Source organism: Octopus bimaculoides, chromosome 25 (genome assembly GCF_046866305.1).
Source record: "Octopus bimaculoides isolate indiv1 chromosome 25, ASM4686630v1, whole genome shotgun sequence".
Classification (NCBI taxonomy): Eukaryota; Metazoa; Mollusca; class Cephalopoda; order Octopoda; family Octopodidae; genus Octopus; species Octopus bimaculoides.
This window is the reverse complement of record NC_142952.1, coordinates 9,305,199-9,327,698: the sequence shown is the minus strand read 5'-3', so window position 1 is coordinate 9,327,698 and position 22,500 is coordinate 9,305,199. Positions and strand designations below refer to the sequence as shown.

Below are 22,500 nucleotides of genomic sequence, written 5' to 3'. Positions count from 1 at the left end.
CCATCTATCAAGAATTCTCCACAGATGGCATGCCATTAAGGAAAAGGACAGGCTTAATGTCTGGAGATAAGAGGACAGCCCTGGACACATGTTTCTTATTTCTTTACTGCCCACAAGGGGCTACACACAGAGGAGACAAACAAAGACAGACACACGGATTAAGTCGATTATATCGACCCCAGTGCGTCACTGGCACTTAATTTATCGACCCCGAAAGGATGAAAGGCAAAGTCGACCTCGGCAAAATTTGAACTCAGAACGTAGCGGCAGACGAAATACCGCTAAACATTTCGCCCGGTGTGCTAACATTTCTGCCAGCTCGCCGCCCCTGGACACATGTTTCTGATTTAGTAGCCATCATCAGCATGACAGTTGTCCAACCTTATCCCCAGCAGCCAAGGGTCTTAGACTTAAACAAAAAACGAATGGAAAATATTTAATACGCAAAGACACACACATAAGAGAGACCATAATTTGCACAGAACATACCATCACATTATAATATCTATATAGAAGTGATCACCACCCTGTATCTACAAAGACAGGCTATCACACCATATTTGCATAGAACAAACTTGTTACACCCTGTCAACATAGACAGAAGACTATAATCATATCTTATACAGGAGCCATATTTACAAAGATCAGATTAATAAACCTTTCCTTTATAGAACTTAATTAACAGACCTAATAAAAGAAAAGAAAAAGAAAGAAAACAAAAGATTCATCACTGTTATACAGTATCTACATAGAACTGTATCACTGTTCTATTCATGCCATAGTTAGACTGACCTCTGGTCCATAGTTATATCGTCTCCTTTTCCTACCTTTTACTACTACTACTACTACTACTACTACTACTACTACTACCATCACTACCACCATTGTCACTACTATAACCACCACCACCACTACCACCATAACCTCTATTACCACACAACTACCACCACTATTACTACTACTACCACCACTACCACTACCACCATAACCTCTATTACCACACAGCCACCTACTACTACCACCATAACCTCTATTACTACACAACCACCACTACTACTACTACTACTACTACTACAACCTCTACTACCACCACCACTATTACTACTGCTATAACCTCTACTCCACCACCACCACCACTATTACCTCGACTACTACACAACCACAATTACTACTGCTATAACTTCTACCACCACTACTATAACCTTTACCACCGCCATCACCACCACTACTATAACCTTTACACCACTACTACCACTATAACCCCTACTCCCCATCCCCCCATAAGTCCTGTTTTATTTATTACACCTAACCCTTCACTACCTCCCCCCCCCCCTCTTTGCTTTCTCCTCTCCCAGGAATATTGGTTCCTTTTCAGATTCCCTTCCTGCATGAGCATTTCTAGCAACTGTCAACTTGCAAATGTTCAAGAGAAAACATTAGCTACATTGGATCTGTGCTGGCAATGGCCATGGACAGCCTTGTCCTCTTGATATGAAACCGAATGAATAAATACATAAATGAATATTAAAAACATACAAACATTTTTATATATGCATATGTGTATACACACATATATGTATTTATACACACACACACACATCTACCTGTACATAGACACACATACAGTACAAGACGCAGGTAGGATTGATAAACAGATAGCTGAACAAACAAACGGATAAGAAAGAAAGACAGACAGATAGATGGCTAGATAGACAGAAAGAAAAAAAAATAGATAGATAGGCGTAGGAGTGGCTGTGTGGTAAGTAGCTTGCTTACGAACCACATGGTTCCGGGTTCAGTCCCACTGCGTGGCACCTTGGGCAAGAGTCTTCTACTATAGCCTTGGGCCGACCAAAACCTTGTGAGTGGATTTGGTAGATGGAAACTGAAAGAAGCCCGTCGTATATATATATATGTGTGTGTGTGTCCCCAACATCGCTTGACAACCGATGCTGGTGTGTTTACGTCCCCATAACTTAGCGGTTCAGCAAAAAGACACCAATAGAATAAGTACTAGGCTTACAAAGAATAAGTCTTGGGGTCAATTTGCTCGACTAAAGGCGGTGCTCCAGCATGGCCGCAGTCAAATGACTGAAACAAGTAAAAGAGTAAAAGAGATAGATAGATAGATAAAGAAAGAGAGATAGACAGGGAGAGAGAGAGAGAGAATGATGGTGCTTACTTTGTCTCTGTTTTTTTCTTTAAGAAAAGGTTTGATCATCTTGAAGATGGCTTCGATGTACCAGGGCTGATTGATAAAGTGGATCCCTCCGAACCGAGCAGGAAAACAATCCTGGAAATCAACAGAAAATAAAATAAAATAAATCAACGTGCGTGTGTGTGTGTGCTTTGGAATGATAAAAATAAACACAAAAAAAACATACAAATGCCTAACCTAATCCCAAGATGTACAAATATAAATAAAAGCACTTAAGCACTGCATATATAATGCATAGAGTATTTTACATACCATAATATATTATTATACAATACAACAGAAACAACCAAACGAAATGAAAAACTGCACATATCCAAGTTGCACAGAATTGCACCTGAAATTGCAGTGAAGGTGTGCAATGAGAGACTACTGAGTAATGATGATGAAGGTGGATGAAGGCAGAGGTGGTGATGGGAATGATGGTGGGGATAATGATGTTGATAGTCAAGATAATGACGATAAAGATGTTGTGATGATGATGGTACCGTCACAGCCAACAACAACAACAACAACAACAACAACAACAACATTGGCAAAAGCAACAACACCGACAAGAATTAATTTCCTTTGAAAGAGTCTTTCCTAAGGAATATGAGTGCAAACTGCTTTTATTTTGGCTTTGATTTCAGTTTTTGAGAGTTTCAGAACTAAAAGAAGAATGGCTGCAGTTATATCACTTACGTGCACACATACGCACCTATGCACACACGCATGCACACTTACAACAATGTATCGCTCTCTCTCTCTCTCTGTATGAGTATGAGTGTATGCACACAAACATACACACACACACACACACACACACACAAAGACATAAAATGTACATAAAAATTTATATAAGTATTCATATATGTAACATGCACACATACATGTGCACATACACATATATACACGCAAAAATGTACATAAAGTTTTGTGTAAGAATACATATATGCAACATGTACATACACATACAACACACACTCTTATATATATATATATATATATATATATATATATATATGTATATATATATATATATATACACAGATACATAAATATACATTTATGCATTTATTCATACATTATATGCCTACACATAAATCAATATACATGAAGTGTGTGTGTATGTGCAATGGTATATGATTGGTCATATATATATGTGTCTGTGTGTATACACACAGACATACACATATATATTCATATATGTATATATATATGTATATATATAAATATATATACATACGTATGTGTGTATATATATATATATATAAATAATATGAATATATATATACATGATATGAATATATATATATATATATAATATGAATATATATATACATATATATATATATATACACATGATATGAATATATATATATATATATATAATATGAATATATATATACATATATATATATATATATATATATATATAATATGAATATATATATACATATATATATATATATATATATATATATATAATATGAATATATATATACATATATATATATATATATATATATATATAATATGAATATATATATACATATATATATATATATATATATATATATATATATATATACATACACATACATATATATATAATATGAATATATATATATATATATATATATATATATATATATATATATACATACACATACATATATATATAATATGAATATATATATATATATATATATATACATACACATACATATATATATAATATGAATATATATATATATATATATATACATACACATACATATATATATAATATGAATATATATATATATATATATATATACATACACATACATATACATATAATATGAATATATATATATATATATATATATACATACACATACATATACATATATATATAATATGAATATATATATATATATATATATACATACACATACATATATATATAATATGAATATATATATATATATATATATATATATATACATACACATACATATATATATAATATGAATATATATATATATATATATATATATGAATATATACATACATACATATATGTGGATGTATATATATATATATATATATATATATATATATATATATATATGCAGTGAGTGTGTATGTATGTATATATGCACACCTACAGCCACACATGCATGCATGCACAAAGAAATTCTGCACTCCATGCACTCACCAATTTGAAAGCAGTTCCATAAAATTCTAACAGAGATATTTATTGAAGCTGCCTCAAATCTCCTGCATTTAACCGAGATGGAGTCAAATCTTCAGATATAATAGCATCTAATGGCAGCACCTGAGTGGTTTATAACAGCCCTAGCCTTTTTAAATGTGGAACTATAAAGATATATTGATATCCCTGTTGTGTTATATGATTGGAATATTCCATGGCTTGCAGTGAGCGAGTGAGATCTTGGACCAAAACTAAATAAAACAATCTAGCAGTGATTGATAATAAAGGAATTATGTTGTTGTTGTTTGATTCTTATGATATCAACCTGCCCCTGATGGCTCCCTCAGTTCTACGATAAAAACTTTATGGTTTAAAGGGATCTATATTAAAACATTCCACCAAAATTTTGTGTTGATTTACATTTTCAAATCCCAGATTAATAATCCTTTCTACTAAAAGCACAGGGCCTGAAATTTCGGCAGGGTGGGGACTAGTCAATTACATCGACCCCAGTGTTCCACTGATACTTAATTTATTGACCCCAAAAGGATGAAAGGCAAAGCTGACCTCAGTAGAATTTGATCTCAGAACAAAGATGCATGAAATGTTACAAAGCATTTTTCCAGACACAGATAAACACACATATTTATACATGTAATTTCACATAAGTATAATAATATATATGCATGCATATATTTATATTTATATGCATGTATGTATGAATGTAATATTGGTTTTACATATATAGGTTTCATGTGATTTTTAATGCAGATGCATAGCACACTCATATATACAAATATCCCCCCCCCACACACATTGTAGATGCAGCGTGATTGAATGGTTAAGAAGACTACTTTCTAACCACAAGGCTCAAGGTTCAATCTCACTGCACAGCACCTCAAGTGAATGTCATTTTCTACAGCCTCAAGCCAATCCATATACAGTAGGCAAAAATGGGAGGATGGAAACAGAAGAGAAGCCTCAAGTGGATAGTACATGTGATAAAAAGTGCACACACCCACATGCTGTGTCATGCTGATTCTGTTACACGTCTGTGGAATACTCAACCACTTTTGCAGTAATTCGAGAGTAGGTAATTCAGTTGATTGACCAAAGGAATCAATTGAGAAGTACTGCATGTAGATAAATATTTGCCCATACATAAACACATTCACATACACAAAGTGGCAGTGAGAATGTGTGTGTGTGTGTGTGTGTGTGTGTGAGAGAGAGAGAGAAAGAGCGAGTGAGAAAGAGGGAGACAGATATCCTCACACATATATATATGTATATATAATAACAGAATATATATATATATATATATATATATATATATATATATATATAGAGAGAGAGATAGGAGGTAGAATAATAGATAGGCACATATATATATATATATATATATATATATATATATACAGGTATATAAATACATAGAGAAAGAGAGAGAGATTTGATTAACACCTGTTATTTAACTGATTATTTCTAACAATAACATCGCATAAACATGGTTATTCCATTTATTTTAAGGTGACATACACAAGAAGGAATCATTGTTGGGCCACTGTTCAATAGTCACATGCAAACATACATATACTCATGTATACATATATTGACACATACATACTTGCATAAACATACAAATACATGTATACAAGTAAGCATATAAAAACACATGTACATACACATCTGCATATATATATATATATATATATATATATATATATATATATATATATATATATATAGGCAAATAGACATACATTTATAGAAACACACTCATACAGATGTAAACATGCTAGTGATGCATAAACAGGTAATTGCACACATATACGCTGAACATTGCTGTGTATATGTGTATATGTATATATATATATATATATCATCATCAACATCGTTTTACATATATATATATATATACTAGCTGAATAGTCCATTGTTGCCAGGCAATTTTTACAATAGAATGTCTGATATAATTTTTTGTTTATTCCCTGTCAGACCATGCCTTCCCCAACAGATAGGTTCTACATCAGGACAGATTCAAACTTCATTGGGGAATTTTTCCCTTTTAAATTATTTACATGTCTGTTCAACTGTTTCCCATGACTTTATTCATTAAAACTTATTAAAACTTACAACTTTGGTCATCATAACGCTTTGCTTTTGTTTATTTGATAAAATTTCCTCCTTGTAATGATTTTGCTTTCATTTTGTGATAGACAGCTATCATGCAGAAAATGACAGCTTCCAAATCCTGTTTTCTGATTAGCTAATATTGTATGTGTGTGTGTGCGTGTGTATTTGTTTCAGTCATTAGACTGCTGCCATGCTGGAGCATTGACCCATACCCCCAAGAAATTTAGTTGAATTAATTGACCCCGATACTTTTTTTTAAAGCCTTCTACTTATTCTATCAGTCTTTCTTGCCAAAGTGCTGAGTTACAAAGATGTAAACACACCAATGTGGTCGTCAAGCAGAGATGGGGCACAAACACAGACACACACACTCACAAACTCAGCTTTACAATATGTATATATATATATATATATATATATATACACACACACACATTTATATACATATCTATATATAAGGTGGTGCCCCAGCATGGGCGCTGCCTAATGACTGAAACAGGTAAAAGTTAAACGATAAAGATAGACAAACACACACACACACACACACACACACACACACACACACACACACAGAGGTATGTATGTATGTATGTATATGCATATGAGATGCATTCAATATTATTCTAAATTACATTATTAAATGAATCTCATGGAATTCTAAGCAATTTTTTTTTTTTTTTATATTTAATTATACATTTATTTATTTTTAATTTCAAAGCTGCAGTTCTGCATCTTGCAAATTATCACCACTCATTACTCGTCATCTTAAAGGTGCAAATTAGATAATGATTTATCTGGAATTCATTGAATAAAAAATACATGTGTACATAAATACACATATGTGTATATGTATGTGTGTGTATATGTCTATTCAGTACTGACACCTCTGCATCGGTGTGAAATATCTTCAGTAGTGATGGTCATGATGTCGAGCTGATAATTGTAGTTGCTATTGTTGCTGTTGTTGTTGTATAGCTTTAAGTCAGTCCTAATTACGCAAACCCTATGATCAAAGTGTTAAAACCTCAACCTTCTCGTTTCTTTTCAGACATAGTGTATGTAGGACATGATCCAATAAATCCTTTATTTTTTTAATACAGTAATGTGTAATTTCATTGCTATTTCTAGCCGGTCAAATGTCCCCATAAATATCCCCTCCCTGGTTTGTGTTGTTTTGTAGTGTTTTATTAGGATTGTTGTTGCATACCAGTTATTGTTGCTGCGGTCGTTGTTGTTGTATGGTTGGTAGAGTTGCACTTGATCTTGCAGGTGTGATGTGCGGTGTGTGTGTGTGTGTGTGTGTGTGCATGTGATGTGTGTGTATATAAAGCCTGTGTATGTATGTATATATGTATGTGCAGGTGGTGTATATAGATTTTTGTCATGTTGCTACCTGAATGCAAAAAACATTCATCAGGTGATTGCATCGTGCTTGAAATTGCATTAACACTGCATCACGAGGAATCTGGTTGACTGTCTGCCTGCCTGCCTGGCTGGCTGGTTCGCCGGTTGACTGGTTGGCTGTGTGAAATTCTTGCATTAATTCGGTTAATTGGTCCTTGATTTCCGAGATGGAATCGACAATTGCTCTCCATTATCAAATTCTACATACTGACCATTTCTTTCTTCATCTTCCTGATCACTCCTCTCCATCCACCACTACCTCACCACCAACCCCCTCTCCACCACCAACCCCCTCTCCACCACCAACCCCTTCTCCACCACCCTTTCTGCCCATCCTCATCACCCTCTTCCTCCTCATCAGTTTTTTCCCTTTCCCACTGCTACCAATCTTCATTGTTTTGGGGTTTTTTTTTGTTTCTGCTCCTTTTTTTTTTGCTGTGATATTTTCTTTAGATTTATCAAAACAAATGGAATGGCAGCAGAGATGCTAAAGTGTTACACTGACTGTCTTGTGATATATTTAGCTATGAAGTTTTACATTCTGAGTTCAAAACCTGTTGAAGTTTGGTTGGCACTGTCTTTTTTTTTTTTAATATTTCTCTGCTGTTACGTTCAGAGTCCAAATTCCACCGAGGTCGACTTTACTTTTCATCCTTTCAGGGTTTATTAAATAAGTACCAGTTACACATTTGGGTCAAAGTAATCGACTTAATCCCTTTGTTTGTCCTTGTTTATTCCCTTTATGTTTAGTCCCCCTGTGGGCAATAAAGAAATAAATATTTCTCAGCTTGACAGTGATGAGCTTGCAGAATCCTTAGCACACTGAGCAAAATGCTCAGCACCATTTTGTCCATTTACGTTTTGAGTTCAAATGCCGCCAAGGTTGACTGTGCCTTTCATCCATTCAGGGTCAATAAAAGCCCCTTCTCCGAATCTGCTGACCTTATACAAAAATTTCCAACCAATATTTCTCAGTTTGATAAAACACCAGTAAACTAAGATCTTGGAGGAATCTCGGTCAGTTTTATCATTGGTTATTTGGTTGTTTGATCAATTGTGCTTCTTTTTCATTGAATTGGAGAGTCAGTGATAGTGTGGTTAAGGTGTTCGTTTCCCAATTCCACAGTCCTGGGTTCAGTCCCACAGCATGGTACCTTGGGCAAGTGTCTTCTACTACAGCTGTCTGAGCCAACCGAAACTGTATTAGTAGATCAAGTAGAGAGAAACAGAAATAAGCTCACCATATACATGCAAACATACATACATCCATATATATTATGTGCTCAACCAGACTATTGGATGTTCTGGTCAAAATGTGCTTTGCATCATTTTAGCTTTTGCATCATGCCACCCCACTGGCTGAGCAAGCAGGCCAACATTCTCCCTGACTAGAAGGTTTGTCTGTTGCAAGGTTACACACTTACAGCTGAATGAACTGGATCAATGTGAAATGAAGTGTTTTTCTCGAGAACACAACATGCAGCTGTTTGATTCCCAAACATGCAGGTTTGGTGAATCAAAACCATAATCTCATGACCATGTGTGCAACATGCCTAATCACTAGGCCACATGTCTTCACACACACACACACACACACACACACACACACACACACACACACACACATATATATGTATATATATATATAGGTTCAAAAAAGAAAAACGACAAAAAAAACAACAAAACACAACAACACGAGGACGTGATACAGATATTGTGTTACTGGACGCTTGGGAAAGGAAAGAAAGAGAATTTGACGTTTCGAGCGGAGCTCTTCGTCGGAAACATAGGAAAGTCCAAAGAAGGGAAGACGGAGGAAGAAAAAATCACCAACGATATCCACGAGGTTACATATATATATATATATATATATATATATATATATATATATATATATATATATATATATATATAAGAAATTAAAATGACAAGAAAATAAGAAATTATATCAAGAACTTCATTTTTGAAGTTCCAATGAAACTATAAGGTGATACACAAGTATTCAACTATCTACACACACACACACACACATATATATATATATACATATACACACTTCCGGACTGAACCCGGAAAACCATGTGGTTGGTAAGCAAGCTATTTACCACACAGCCACAAGTGTTTTTATTTATATTTTTCTTCAACAGTTAACTCAATTAGTTCTCAAATGCTGCACCACAGAACACTGGTGCACTGCAAGCAGTATTTAGGTGCATTGCTGACTTTGAAAACTATAACTGATAGCTTTAGAAAAACCATATTAATGCCTGAATGTCTACAAAAATGTCTGATTTTATAATTTTATTTGATTTACATAGTTGGATTAAAGGATTAATAAAAAAAAAAGTGCAACAATTGTCAGTATTTTTTTTTTTTTTACTAAATTCTATGTAATTTATGTGAAACAGCAACCAATACCAGACTGATTAACTGATTAACGTCACTCATCAGTCATATTGACCAACAGCAGATATATTGGATCACACTGGCCACCACCACACCAAACTGACCAGCACCAGATCAGACCAGACCAGACTAACCAACACCAGGGCATCAGCCCAAACTGACCAATGCTAGCTACCAGGCCAAACTGACCAATACTGGCCACCAGACCAAACTGACCAACTGCAGACTGCACAGACCACCAATGACTACGACAATTACATCAATCTATATGAGACCTATTAAGCAGAAGAAAAATAAAAAATAAAAACCAGAGAAAAACCAAAACAAAACTAAAAAAAATTAAACAGTTGTTACCATAGCAACTGTCTCTTCGTAGACATTTAGTGTGGGAAGAATGTCTTTGGAATTGGTTTCATCATTTTATAGAAGGAATTATATTTCCATCAACACACACACACACACACACGGGCATACATGGATAAACACGTGTGCACATGCACACACACACACACACACACACATATACACATGGATACACACACACACATATACACATGGATACATACACACACACACACACACACTGTTGCTCAGTCTTCATTCCAGTTGACATTTCATTTCAGTATTGGCACGGTCACCACCACCACCATCACCACCAAAACCACCACAACCATCATCGCCACAACAGCCACCACCACCACCACTACCAATGCTGTTGTTATGTTTGCTTTCAGGTTTTCTTCATTTGTTTTAATATTTGTTTTTTTTTCATAAAACTTTATGTATGTGTGTGTATGTATGTATGTATGTATATATATATGTATGTACATGTGTGTGTGTGTGTATGCATGTATGTATATATATATGTATGTACATGTGTGTGTGTGTATGTGTGTGTGTATGTATCTATGTATATGGTGGGGTTTGAGTATTATTGATTTATTTTCCTACAATGGAAATTTCAAATCCGTTTACATATTTTATATTAAGTTTTAGAGAGAGAGAGGGAGAGATAAATAAATAAAGAAAGAAAGAAAGAGAGAGAGAGAGTTAATGTCACAGATACATTTCAATCTTTTCCTATTCTCCCTCTCTTTCTCTCACTTTATACATACATAAATATATGTTTATATACACACACAAACATATATGCATAATACATATATATATATATATATATATATATATATATATCTATTATCTTTTACTTGTTTCAGTCATTTGACTGCGGCCATGCTGGAGCACCACCTTTAGTCGAACAAATCGACCCCAGGACTTATTGTTTGGAAGCCTAGTACTTATTCTATCGTTCTCTTTTGCCGAACCGCTAAGTTACGGGGACGTAAATACACCACCATCAGTTGTCAAGTGATGCTGGGGGGACAAACATAAACAAGCACATACATATATATATATACATATATATATATATATATATATATATTCTTTTACTTGTTTCAGTCATTAGATTGCGACCATGCTGGGGCATTGCCTTGATGCATTGAATGTAGAATGAATCGACACCACTAATTATTTTTTTAAAGCCTGGTATTTCTTATTTTATTGGTTTCTTTTGCCAAACTGGTAAGTTACAGGGACATGAACACACGAACACAAAACACATACATACACACGTATATATGACAGTCTTCTTCCGGTTTCCGTCTACCAAATCCACTCACAGGGATTTGGTCGGCCCGAAGCTATAGTAGAAGACACTTGCCCAAGGTGCAAGTCCAGGCAAGGTTGTTTATAGAAGGCCAGCAATCACCCATGCACACCACACCACCACCGTTATCCAAGGGAAAGGCAAAGGCCAGTACAGCTTGGCACCAGTGATGTCACGACTCATATCTACAGCTTAGTGAACTGGAACAACGTGAAATAAAGTGTCTCGCTGAAGAACACAACACACGGCCCGGTCTGGGAATCAAACTCACTACTTTATGATTGTCAGCTCCGACACTCTAACCACAAACCATACACCTTCACATACAGGCTTTGATTAGTTTCTTATTTCTTTATTGCCCACAAGGGGCTAAACATAGAGGGGACAAACAAGGACAGACAAAGGGATTAAGTCGATTACATCGACCCCAGTGCGTAACTGCTACTTAATTTATCGACCTCGAAAGGATGAAAGGCAAAGTCGATCTCGGCGGAATTTGAACTCAGAACATAATGGCAGACGAAACACCGCTAAGCACTTTGCCTGGCTTGCTAATGTTTCTGCTAGCTTGCCGCCTTATTTTAGTTTCTATCTATCAAATCCACTCACAATGTTGGCCCAAAGGTCCAAGTACTAACATAGATATACACTAGGATTGAACTTGAAACTATATGCATAGGAAGCAAGCTTCTTAACCACACGGCCACATAATATACTCTATATAATATAGCTTATATATATCTTGTATAGTATATTTTATATATCCCATATAATATATCGTGGAGGCACGTGTCAGCACCATGATTGTAAGATTGTGGTTTCAATTCCTGGACCGGGCGATGCGTTGTGTTCTTGAGCAAAACACTTTATTTCTCATTGCTCCAGTCCACTCAGCTGGCAAAAATAACTAACGCTGCAATGGACTGACGTCCCGTTCAGCTGGGGAACACATATGCCATTGAAACCAGGAAACCGGGTCCATGAGCCTGGCTAGGCTTTGAAAGCGCACATTTATTTTTTATATATAATATATCTTCTTTTACCTTGCATTCTGTTGGTTTCTTATGCTGAACTGCTAAGAAAGAAAGAAAGAAAAGAGAGAGAGAGAGATAGAGAGAAAATGCTCAAGCTAAAATATTTAGACTCTGCAATTTAGCAGTTATGTATTGAGTACTCTGTTGAATAGTATTCTTTTTAGTTTCATGACTGACAGTATTGGTGGGTGGAGGTGGAGATGAAGGTAGTGGTGGCAGTGGTGGGGATGGTGATGATGATGATAGAGGGTATGGTGGTGATGACGGTACCACTGCTGCAGCTGCTGCTGGAGGCTGAGTTGGAGGTGGTGGTGGTTGTAATGGGTGTGATGATGATACTGGTGGTGATGGTGATAAAAGATACTGCGACTGGTGATGAAGATGACAATGATAATGATAATAGGGAGGATGGGGAGGAGGAGAAAGAGGAGGAGGAAAACGATGATGATGATGATACTTGTGGTAAGGACGGCGATGCTGGTGGCGATGATGATGATTGCTTCCTATGATTAAGGAATAAGACCATCTTATCCAATTATCTGAAAGACAGCTGGAATATTGATTTCTAATATAAACACCAAAAGTTTAATTAAAGAATTTAATGTTTTAAAACTTCAATTCCCCTGTTTCAATATGCCATATTTATAGTTCATCATCATCATCATTCACATCATCATTCGCATCATTTGCATCACCACCACCACCATCATCATCATCATTGTATTCATTGTCACTAGAAATCTGTTTTCCACGTCGGTATCGGCTGAATGGCTCGACAGGGTTCAATGAGCTGCAGAGCTGCGTTGAGTTCAATGTCAGCTTTGGAATGGTTTGCATGGCTGGATGCCCTTCCTGCTGCCAACCATTGTACAGTGTCTGCTGTGTTTTTTTTTTGTTTTTTTGTTTTTTGTTTTGTGACATCAGCTCTAGTGAGGTTGTTAACTAAGTTGCAAAACAAAGCAAAGAAAGAAAGAGGGAAAAGCTTTGTGATTGAGAAAGTGGGGAGATGGTTTTATGCCAGGTGTTGAAGGCTAAAGTGCGATAGAGGGGCAAGCAGAAGTGTCTCGCTATAGAGGAGATACATGGCCCACTCTGCATTATGTGAGGGTGGGCAAGAGTAGCTAGAAGGGAAATTAAAGATGGTGATGAAAGGGTGCCAGAGCGTACCCTCAAGGTACAAAAACGTAAGTATAAGTAAGAATTCAGACTGTGAGTGTTAGGGGAGAAAGTGATACATGCGAAAAAATTGGGCTAGTTATAATATAAAAACAAAGGTTATATATATATGTATATATAACTTAAATTTGATAGGTTTCGACTATATATGTGTATGTGTGTGTATATATGTAGTTATATGAAAAATAGTATCTTGTTATAGGACAAATGAAAAAGAAATGTTTGATTTATATTTCATAAATATGCGTGCACGCGCACACACACACAAGCATACACACACATAAAGAGAGAGAGAGAGAGAAATATGAGTCACAGATATAACATTTTAATATTTCACTTGTAAATAAATAGAAAAATAAAATGACAGAATCAACAGCGATAGAATAGATAGATAGATAGACAGACAGACAGAAGACAGACACAGGAAGGCAGGCGTATGGATGGATAGATAGATAGATAGATAGATAGATAGATAGATAGATAGACAGGTAGTAGACAGATACAGGCAGATAGGCAGATGGATGGATGGATGGATGGATAGGAAGCTATGTGGGTAGATAGATAGGTATGTAGGGAGACAAGCAAACAAACAGATGGGCAAAACACACAGTTAGATATACAGATAGACAAGCAGATTGGTATATATATATATAAACAGATAGGTAGAGAGCACATGAAGTAATTATAAAGACAGGTAGGTAGATATATATAAATAAAATTGATGAAAAAGTAATTAAGCTATAAGAAAAAAAACCTTTATATTCAATACAAGAGTAGATAGTCGTGATGGTGGTAGTGACATACGGAAACTTATATATACACAACTTATATATATATATATATATACAGAAACTTATATATACAGAAACATATATACACAACATACTATCAAATATGTATTCAGCCGTATGTTCCAGATTGATTTTGCTCATTTATATGGATAAATACACACATACCATATATATACATATATATATATATGCACACACACACATATACATGTCTGTGTGCGCCTATGCAAGCATGCACATGTGTATAGGCACGTTTGTGTGTGTCTGTATATGTACGTATAAACACCTATATGTATGTTTATATATATGTATATATATACATGTAAAGATATATATATATATATATACATACACACATGTACATGCATAAAAATAGATATACAAACACACATGTATATATGTGTGGGTGTATATATATATGTGTGTGTGTGTGTGTATATATATATATATACATATATATATGTGTGTGTGTGTATATATATATGTGTGTGTGTATGTATATATATGTGTGTGTGTATTGTACATACATACATGCATGTACAGATATGCACAAGCACACATACTACAGAAAGCTAAAAATGTTTAAAATGTCTAATTTTTCAAATTTAATTTCTCTTACAAAAGCAAATATATATAAAAAAAAAGAAAATGAGGAAAAAAAAAAAAATGAAATTATAGAATATTTATCTTTTTTTTAAAAAAAAATCTGATTAAGTTGATTTAATTAGAAGAATCTATTTCCCCGAGAAAATAAGAGAATCTGAGTTGAATAATAAGACAAGAGGAGAGGGATTAGGTTGGTTGCTACGAAGGTGGAGGAGGAGGAGGAGGAATATACATATAATGAACAGAATAATTAGATATGGTTTTTTTTTGAAAAATCATATTCTAATTATCTCTCCCTTTGCATTCCACTCTGTACTAAACACACTCACTAGCACATACCTACAGACGATACATACACACACATACATTATGTAGGCGCAGGCATGGCTGTGTGGTAAGAAGCTTGCTTCCCCAACTACATGGTTTCCAGATCTGACCCATTGTGTAGCACCTTGGGCAAGTGTCTTTTATAGTCTTGGGCCGTCCAAAGCCTTGTGAGTGGATTTGGTAGATAGAAACTGAAAGAAGGCGGCGAGCTGGCAGAAACGTTAGCACATCGGGCGAAATACTTAGCGGTATTTCATCTGCCGCTACGTTCTGAGTTCAAATTCCGCCGAGGTCGATTTTGCCTTTCATCCTTTCGGGGGTCGATTAAATAAGTACCAGTTACGCACTGGGGTCGATCTAATCGACTTAATCCCTTTGTCTGTCCTTGTTTAGTCCCTTGTGGGCAATAAAGAAATAAGAAACGTTAGCACCACAAGAAAGATATATTCTCCACGGTAACTGCAGTGTATTTGTCTTTTAGCAGTTGAAATACGGCACAAAATATTTCAAGTAACCTAAATTCTGCATATGCCTAAACACTGCTTAGCGCTAACATTTCATTATTTAAATAAATATAACTCTTGATTAAAATGAAAATTAACCCTTTAACATTCATATCATTCTATCAAAAGTAATCCTTATATACTCCCATTATTTTGAATTACTCAAGTATTATCTGGTAGCTTTTAGATTTCAATGATGTGACTGTTTACAATTAGAACAACAAATGTTGGGTAGGTGTGAGAGGCTGGATCTGGCCAGTCTGAACACAAAACAGTAAGAATATTTGGGCCAGATATTTGGCTGGTTTAAATGCTAAAGTCAGTGAAAGCACAGTTGCTGGAGTGAGAGAAAGAGAGAAAGAAAGAGATAGAGAAAGGAGATGGGAAATTGAGAGACATAGAATGATGTACAACAGAGGAAGCGGAGGATTTTAAAGATAGACAGAAAGAAAGAAAGATGGTACAATAAAAAATACGACAGCTTAATTGCTGTGATAATACTCTAAGTGTTGCACATCAAGGGAGAATATATTTGTGAGGAGGAAATAAAGAAGGTAGTGTAAGACAATAAATCTGACTTTAAAAATGACATCATGAAAGAATTGGAAATACACTGAAAGAGAGTCTAAATTGCATGTAAGTTTAGAATTACAAGAATATATGTAGGAAGGTAAGAAAAAAAAATAAAGGTAGTTATTTTATGTCACAAACTTAAAATGAACAATGAATACATTCTCAAAAATGTTCTCACATCGTAGAAGCCTGAAAATAATTCACCTTTAGAAATACATTTCTATTAAAAAGAAAATATCACAGAATCAACCAGACTATTGGATGTTGTTACCCATCGCTGGTCACAATGCATTTTATATTGTTTTAGCTTCTGAGTGATGCCACTCTGCTGGGTAAGTGACCAGGCCAACATTCCCCCATGGTTGGAAAGCTTGTTCTGTCAAAGGGTTACACATTTGCGGCTGAGTGGACTGAAGCAATGTGAAATATGGTGTTTCGCTCAAGAACACAAACATGTTGCCTAGTTCAGGAATCAAACTCAAGATCTAGCAGTCGTGAGTGCCACATCTTGACCACACGGCTATGCACCTCCACGAAAAGAAAATGTACGGGAAATAAAATGACATAACAACTTATATGTTAAGTCATTTACGTTTAACTAATGCCAAGGCAACGCAGAGAATCATCACTAGCATTTCTATAATGCATCTTGGATGTGAATAGAATAGTAATAAAAGAAGACGAAGGAGGAGGAGGAGAAGAAGAAGAAGGAGGCTGAGGAAGAGGAGGAGGAGACAAAGAAGAGGAGGAAGATGGAGGAGGAGGAGAGGAAGGAGGAGGAGGAGGAGGAGGAGAAGAAGAAAAAGAAGATAGAGGGAGGAGGAATGGAAGAAAAAGAAAAAGATAGGACAACAACAAGGTAGAATAGAGAAGAGAACAACAAAAATGAGGTGGAAGAAGAAGAAGAAGAAAACTTACTTGTAATCCTTCAATCATCAGTTTGAGAATTTTGGGATTAAGCCAAGTTGATTGTTTAAATGTAAATTGACTCCAGTCCACAATGATAATAAAACCGTTTATCTGAGTCTCTTCATCGTCAATGAGTTTTTCCAAAGTCAGCAGAATTGCCCGATAAATAGCAGCCAGTCCATATCGAGTATTGTCCCAGTTTGCAGAATAGAGCACCAAGATTTTCCGACCAAAATGATCGTAATGTGGTAGTACTCCAGGTAAACCATCAAATAGGGCTTCTTTAATGCTTGGCTCAGCAGCCTGGAATTTTCGGAAGAGGTTACTGTTTTCTTGCCGATATTCAAAATAACGTCCATATAATCTAAATGCCTCAACGACATCAAACTTTCTTGCTCGAAGAAACCGAAGGATAAAAACATCGTCTGTCCTTAGAAAATCTGTGGAAACAACAGAGAAAGAATTTAAATAAAACAGCAGATTGTGTGGAAGCAGAAAGGAATACAGGATTCATTAAAGATGAATACAGGGCTTAAAATTTTTGAGGTTCTTTTTCCTAACAAACAAAATTGAATATTGTAAGAATAAGGACTGGGGACTGGAAGAATCCCAGTAGGATTTCAAGGCAAAATTAAAAGCAATAAATTTAAATTTAGATTCAAACATAGACACATGATAGCTGCAGCTCAGTTTCCAGCAATACTATCACTTGATTGTTGTGTTAAAATGGCATGAATCTAGCTTTTCACTTTTGTACAGATATAGCAATGATGGGCACCTCTTCCAGAAGATTTTCAGAGAGCTTACCACCCATGCTGCAACATGTGGAAACACGTGGCTTAGTGGTTAAGGTGTCAGACTCATGATTGTAAGATTGTGGTTGCGATTCCTGGACCAGGCAACATATGTTCTTGAGCAAAACACTTCATTTCATGCTGTTCCAGTCCACTCAGCTGGCAAAAATGAGTAATCCTGGGATGGACCAGCGCCCCTTCCTGGTAGGGAATATATATGCTATGAGACCAGCAAACTGGCTTTTATGAGTCGGTATACTGTTACATGCCTTCATTCCATTGTAGGGATTTTCATTGAGGGTTTTGTCTTTTTCAGATATAGCCAACCATAGTATGCAACACACAATAGAGATGTTAAAAATCAAGCAGTGCCTGTCTATTACACATACACATGCAGACATACCTACATACATACATACAACATCATTGTCATTGTTTTAATATGTACCTTTCTATGTTTGCATGGGTCAAGTGAAATTCGTTGAGGCAGATTTTCTATGGCTGGATGCTCTTCCTATCACCTAATATGTATGCGTGTATACACACACACACACACATAGATTTATGAAATTGCTTTGCAAGATTCCTGATGGGAAATCACATGTTGAAACATATTGTTATATTTCAGAATGGTCATTTATTTTTCTTGCCAAATAAATACATGCTCACTATATATTTGTTCTTCACTTGTTTATTACTGTTCTTCTTTTATGTCCATTATATGGTGATAAGCAAGCAGAGTTGATATACTACACAAATACAACGCACGGTACCTATCCTAACTTGAATATTTAGTCACTGGTGTTTTGCTAGTGTGTCATAGTTTTGTTTTAATCAAATGAAACCTACCAGTCAAGTTGTTGGTTAGCCTTCCGCCACGAAGAGAACTACGTGGGTGGCAAGTGTTTGCTCAAATCTTGTTTGGCCTTCCCACATATATATATATAATATATATACAGACACAGACAGACACAGACACATAGACAAACACACATATATGCACATGCACATACACATGGCATTGTTTCAGCTACAATGCTATTAAAGGCAATCCCAGGTGAGGAATGTACTACACACAGCCATAATGTAGGTTGGTTCACATAACACGTATTTCAAAAACAAAAATATCATACTGGGTCAAGATTTTGCTGGTACAGATACAGCTCTGAATATGGCCATAGTTGTGTGGAATTTTGGGTGGGGACAGCACTGCATGCATCATACGAAGTAGTTCAAGTGCTGGGAGAGTAAATTAAAGAGCAATCTGGTGTAATATGAACTTTGGCCAAGTCACTGAAGACAGGTGTATGTTAGTAAAATACCACCCCAAAACATGCCATTTTTATATATGTGTCATACTGTTTTTCAAATGTTGGGACAGTATTTTATCTCAATGGTATATATATATATATATATATATGTATATATATATATATATATATATTATTGGGGAAGGCTGATTTATGGGGTTACTCTGGGTTTCCCATCCATAAAGGGTTTAACTTTATGGTGTATCATCAGAACCCCATAAACTGGCCTTCCCCAATAATAAAAAATATGGACTGTTCTTAGAGTGTGCTTCTTCTACAGATTTATGTTTTCTAAAAACGATATATATATATATATATATATATATATATATATATATATATATATATATATATATATATATATATATATATATATATATATATATATATATATATATATATATATATAGAGAGAGAGAGAGAGAGAGAGAGAGAGAGAGACAGAGAGATGTGTGTCATCTGAGTTCATGCCAAAACAGACCACCACCAGCCAATTCCATTAACTGTCACTATATTCTTTATAGTGATGATGAAAATGATGTTGTTGGTAATGTCAACAATGGTGGTAGTGGTTGTAATGGTGGTGATGATGATGTTGAGGAGGAGGAGGAGAGCAAGGATAATAAGATTGATGACAGAGATGAAGACAACACTAACAAATTCAGATGATGGCAACAATGATGATGATGGTGCTGATGATGATAATGACATTTTAATTAATTAATCAAATAATAATCAAACAAGCCAGAAATTTGTAGTTACTTACTGATATCCGGTCTGGTATGTATCTGTGAGCGTACAGCATCTATGAGATCCGGCCGACGGTCAGGTACCTCGTGGAGCTCTCGTCGAGCTTTCTTGACCAGCTCGTGAGATAAACCCCATCCATATTCAGCCATCGCCATCGGCTCAGATGGAACAATTAAAGGGAAGGGCTATGGTTTCTGTACCCTGTACAGTAGTAGCTGACTGCAGTCCCACCACCCAGGGGATAGAGGATGGGTGGACGTGACTGGAATGGTCCAGCAGTCTGGCTACAAGCAGTGAAAGAAAGCCCAATGCAAATGACTGTTCTAGGCTGGAGCAGTGTGACCACGATGGAAGCTGACCCTTCCTCGCTACGGCCACACCACTCGGCCTTGCCTCTCAGTCACCTTCTTCAGATATAGACACAAGCGGCGCTTCCGATTCTGTAAAATAAAGAAAAAAATGTATATAATATATTGGTTTCAATTTTTGGCACAAGGCCAGCAATTTCAGGGAAGGGATAAGTTGATTACATCAACCCCAGTACTCAACTGGTACTTATTTTATCAACCCCGAAAGGATGAAAGGCAAAGTCGACCTAGGTGGAATTTGAACTCAGAACGTAAAGACAGACGAAATGTGGCTTAGCATTTTGCCTAGCATTCTAGCAACTCTCCCAGTTCACTGCCATGGCATAAAACATATTAAGGTAGAAGAGTTTGAAGAAATAATTGTCTTATATAGGTAAATGTTTTAAATTGTTTTAAGCCAAAACAATGCAAGTTATAAGAATAATTGATAGTTTGTACTTTTACTTTGCATTTCAATATTTCGAGGGTAGGACCCATTCTTCACAGATGTTAGCTCACAACACTATTTCTCTGAAGACTTCCAGAAGAATGGAACTAACTCCAAATTATTGAAATTTAAGATAAAATTACAAACCACTGATTTGCGTCTCTTCTCATATATACATACCTACCTACATATATCAACATCATAATTTTTATTGTCCACGTTCCATGCTATATATATATATGTGTGGTAGATGGAATATATGAGAATTTTAATTATTAACCACGACAATTGTTTCAACACATCTAGCATATATATACACATGTATATATAATACAAATAATATGTGAGTATATGCATATATACGTACATGTATGTACATACCTACATCTACATGTATATATAGATGCATATCTGGGTACAGGACATTACAAAAAAGCATGGACAAAATGAAAAACAGAACATAAACAGAGTACAGAAAACACACAGGCCACATAGAGAACATTTCCTTCATCAGCTGCCACCATTCTAAAACTAAGCGTTTGTGTGTAAAAGATTCAGAAATTGAACAGAAGAACAAATGGAAAATGTACACACCAGACACAGACATGCCCTTTCCTTGTCAGTTATTTTCCAAAATTATAACAACTTCATGCCTTTATCGATTGTATTGTTCATTTTGATAGCATCAATAGCAAAAAACTGCTGGGAATAATGAGTGAATAATATAGAGGACGGTGAGGAAAACAAACACAACATAGGTAGTTAGTACAAATATAAATATAGAAACAAGCTTGAGACAGTATTAGGACAAGACATGTGTAAAATACATATAAAGAACTTCGTAAAAATAACACAAATAATAAACAAGTAGTAAAAACTATATAAACTTCTAGCAATATAGGTGCCATTCAACACCCTCA

General features: G+C 35.4%; 1 protein-coding gene across 15 annotated transcripts in view; it reads right to left on the bottom strand.

Moving 5' to 3' along the window:
* Positions 1-22,500, bottom strand: part of LOC106883162 (clavesin-2) — a 123,838-nt gene that overhangs the window by 24,582 nt on the left and 76,756 nt on the right. For 14 of the 15 annotated variants that reach the window (XM_089342044.1, XM_089342032.1, XM_089342040.1 and 11 more), the window contains 3 exons: positions 20,802-21,225; positions 17,941-18,371; positions 2,183-2,293 (listed from right to left, as the gene is read on the bottom strand). In XM_089342044.1, coding sequence (XP_089198170.1) covers positions 2,183-2,293; positions 17,941-18,371; positions 20,802-20,940 — 681 coding nt within the window. In that variant the 5' untranslated portion in view covers positions 20,941-21,225. Of the gene's footprint in view, positions 1-2,182; positions 2,294-17,940; positions 18,372-20,801; positions 21,226-22,174; positions 22,275-22,500 lie in introns of those variants that run through there. The other variant, XM_089342043.1, reaches the window with a different exon arrangement.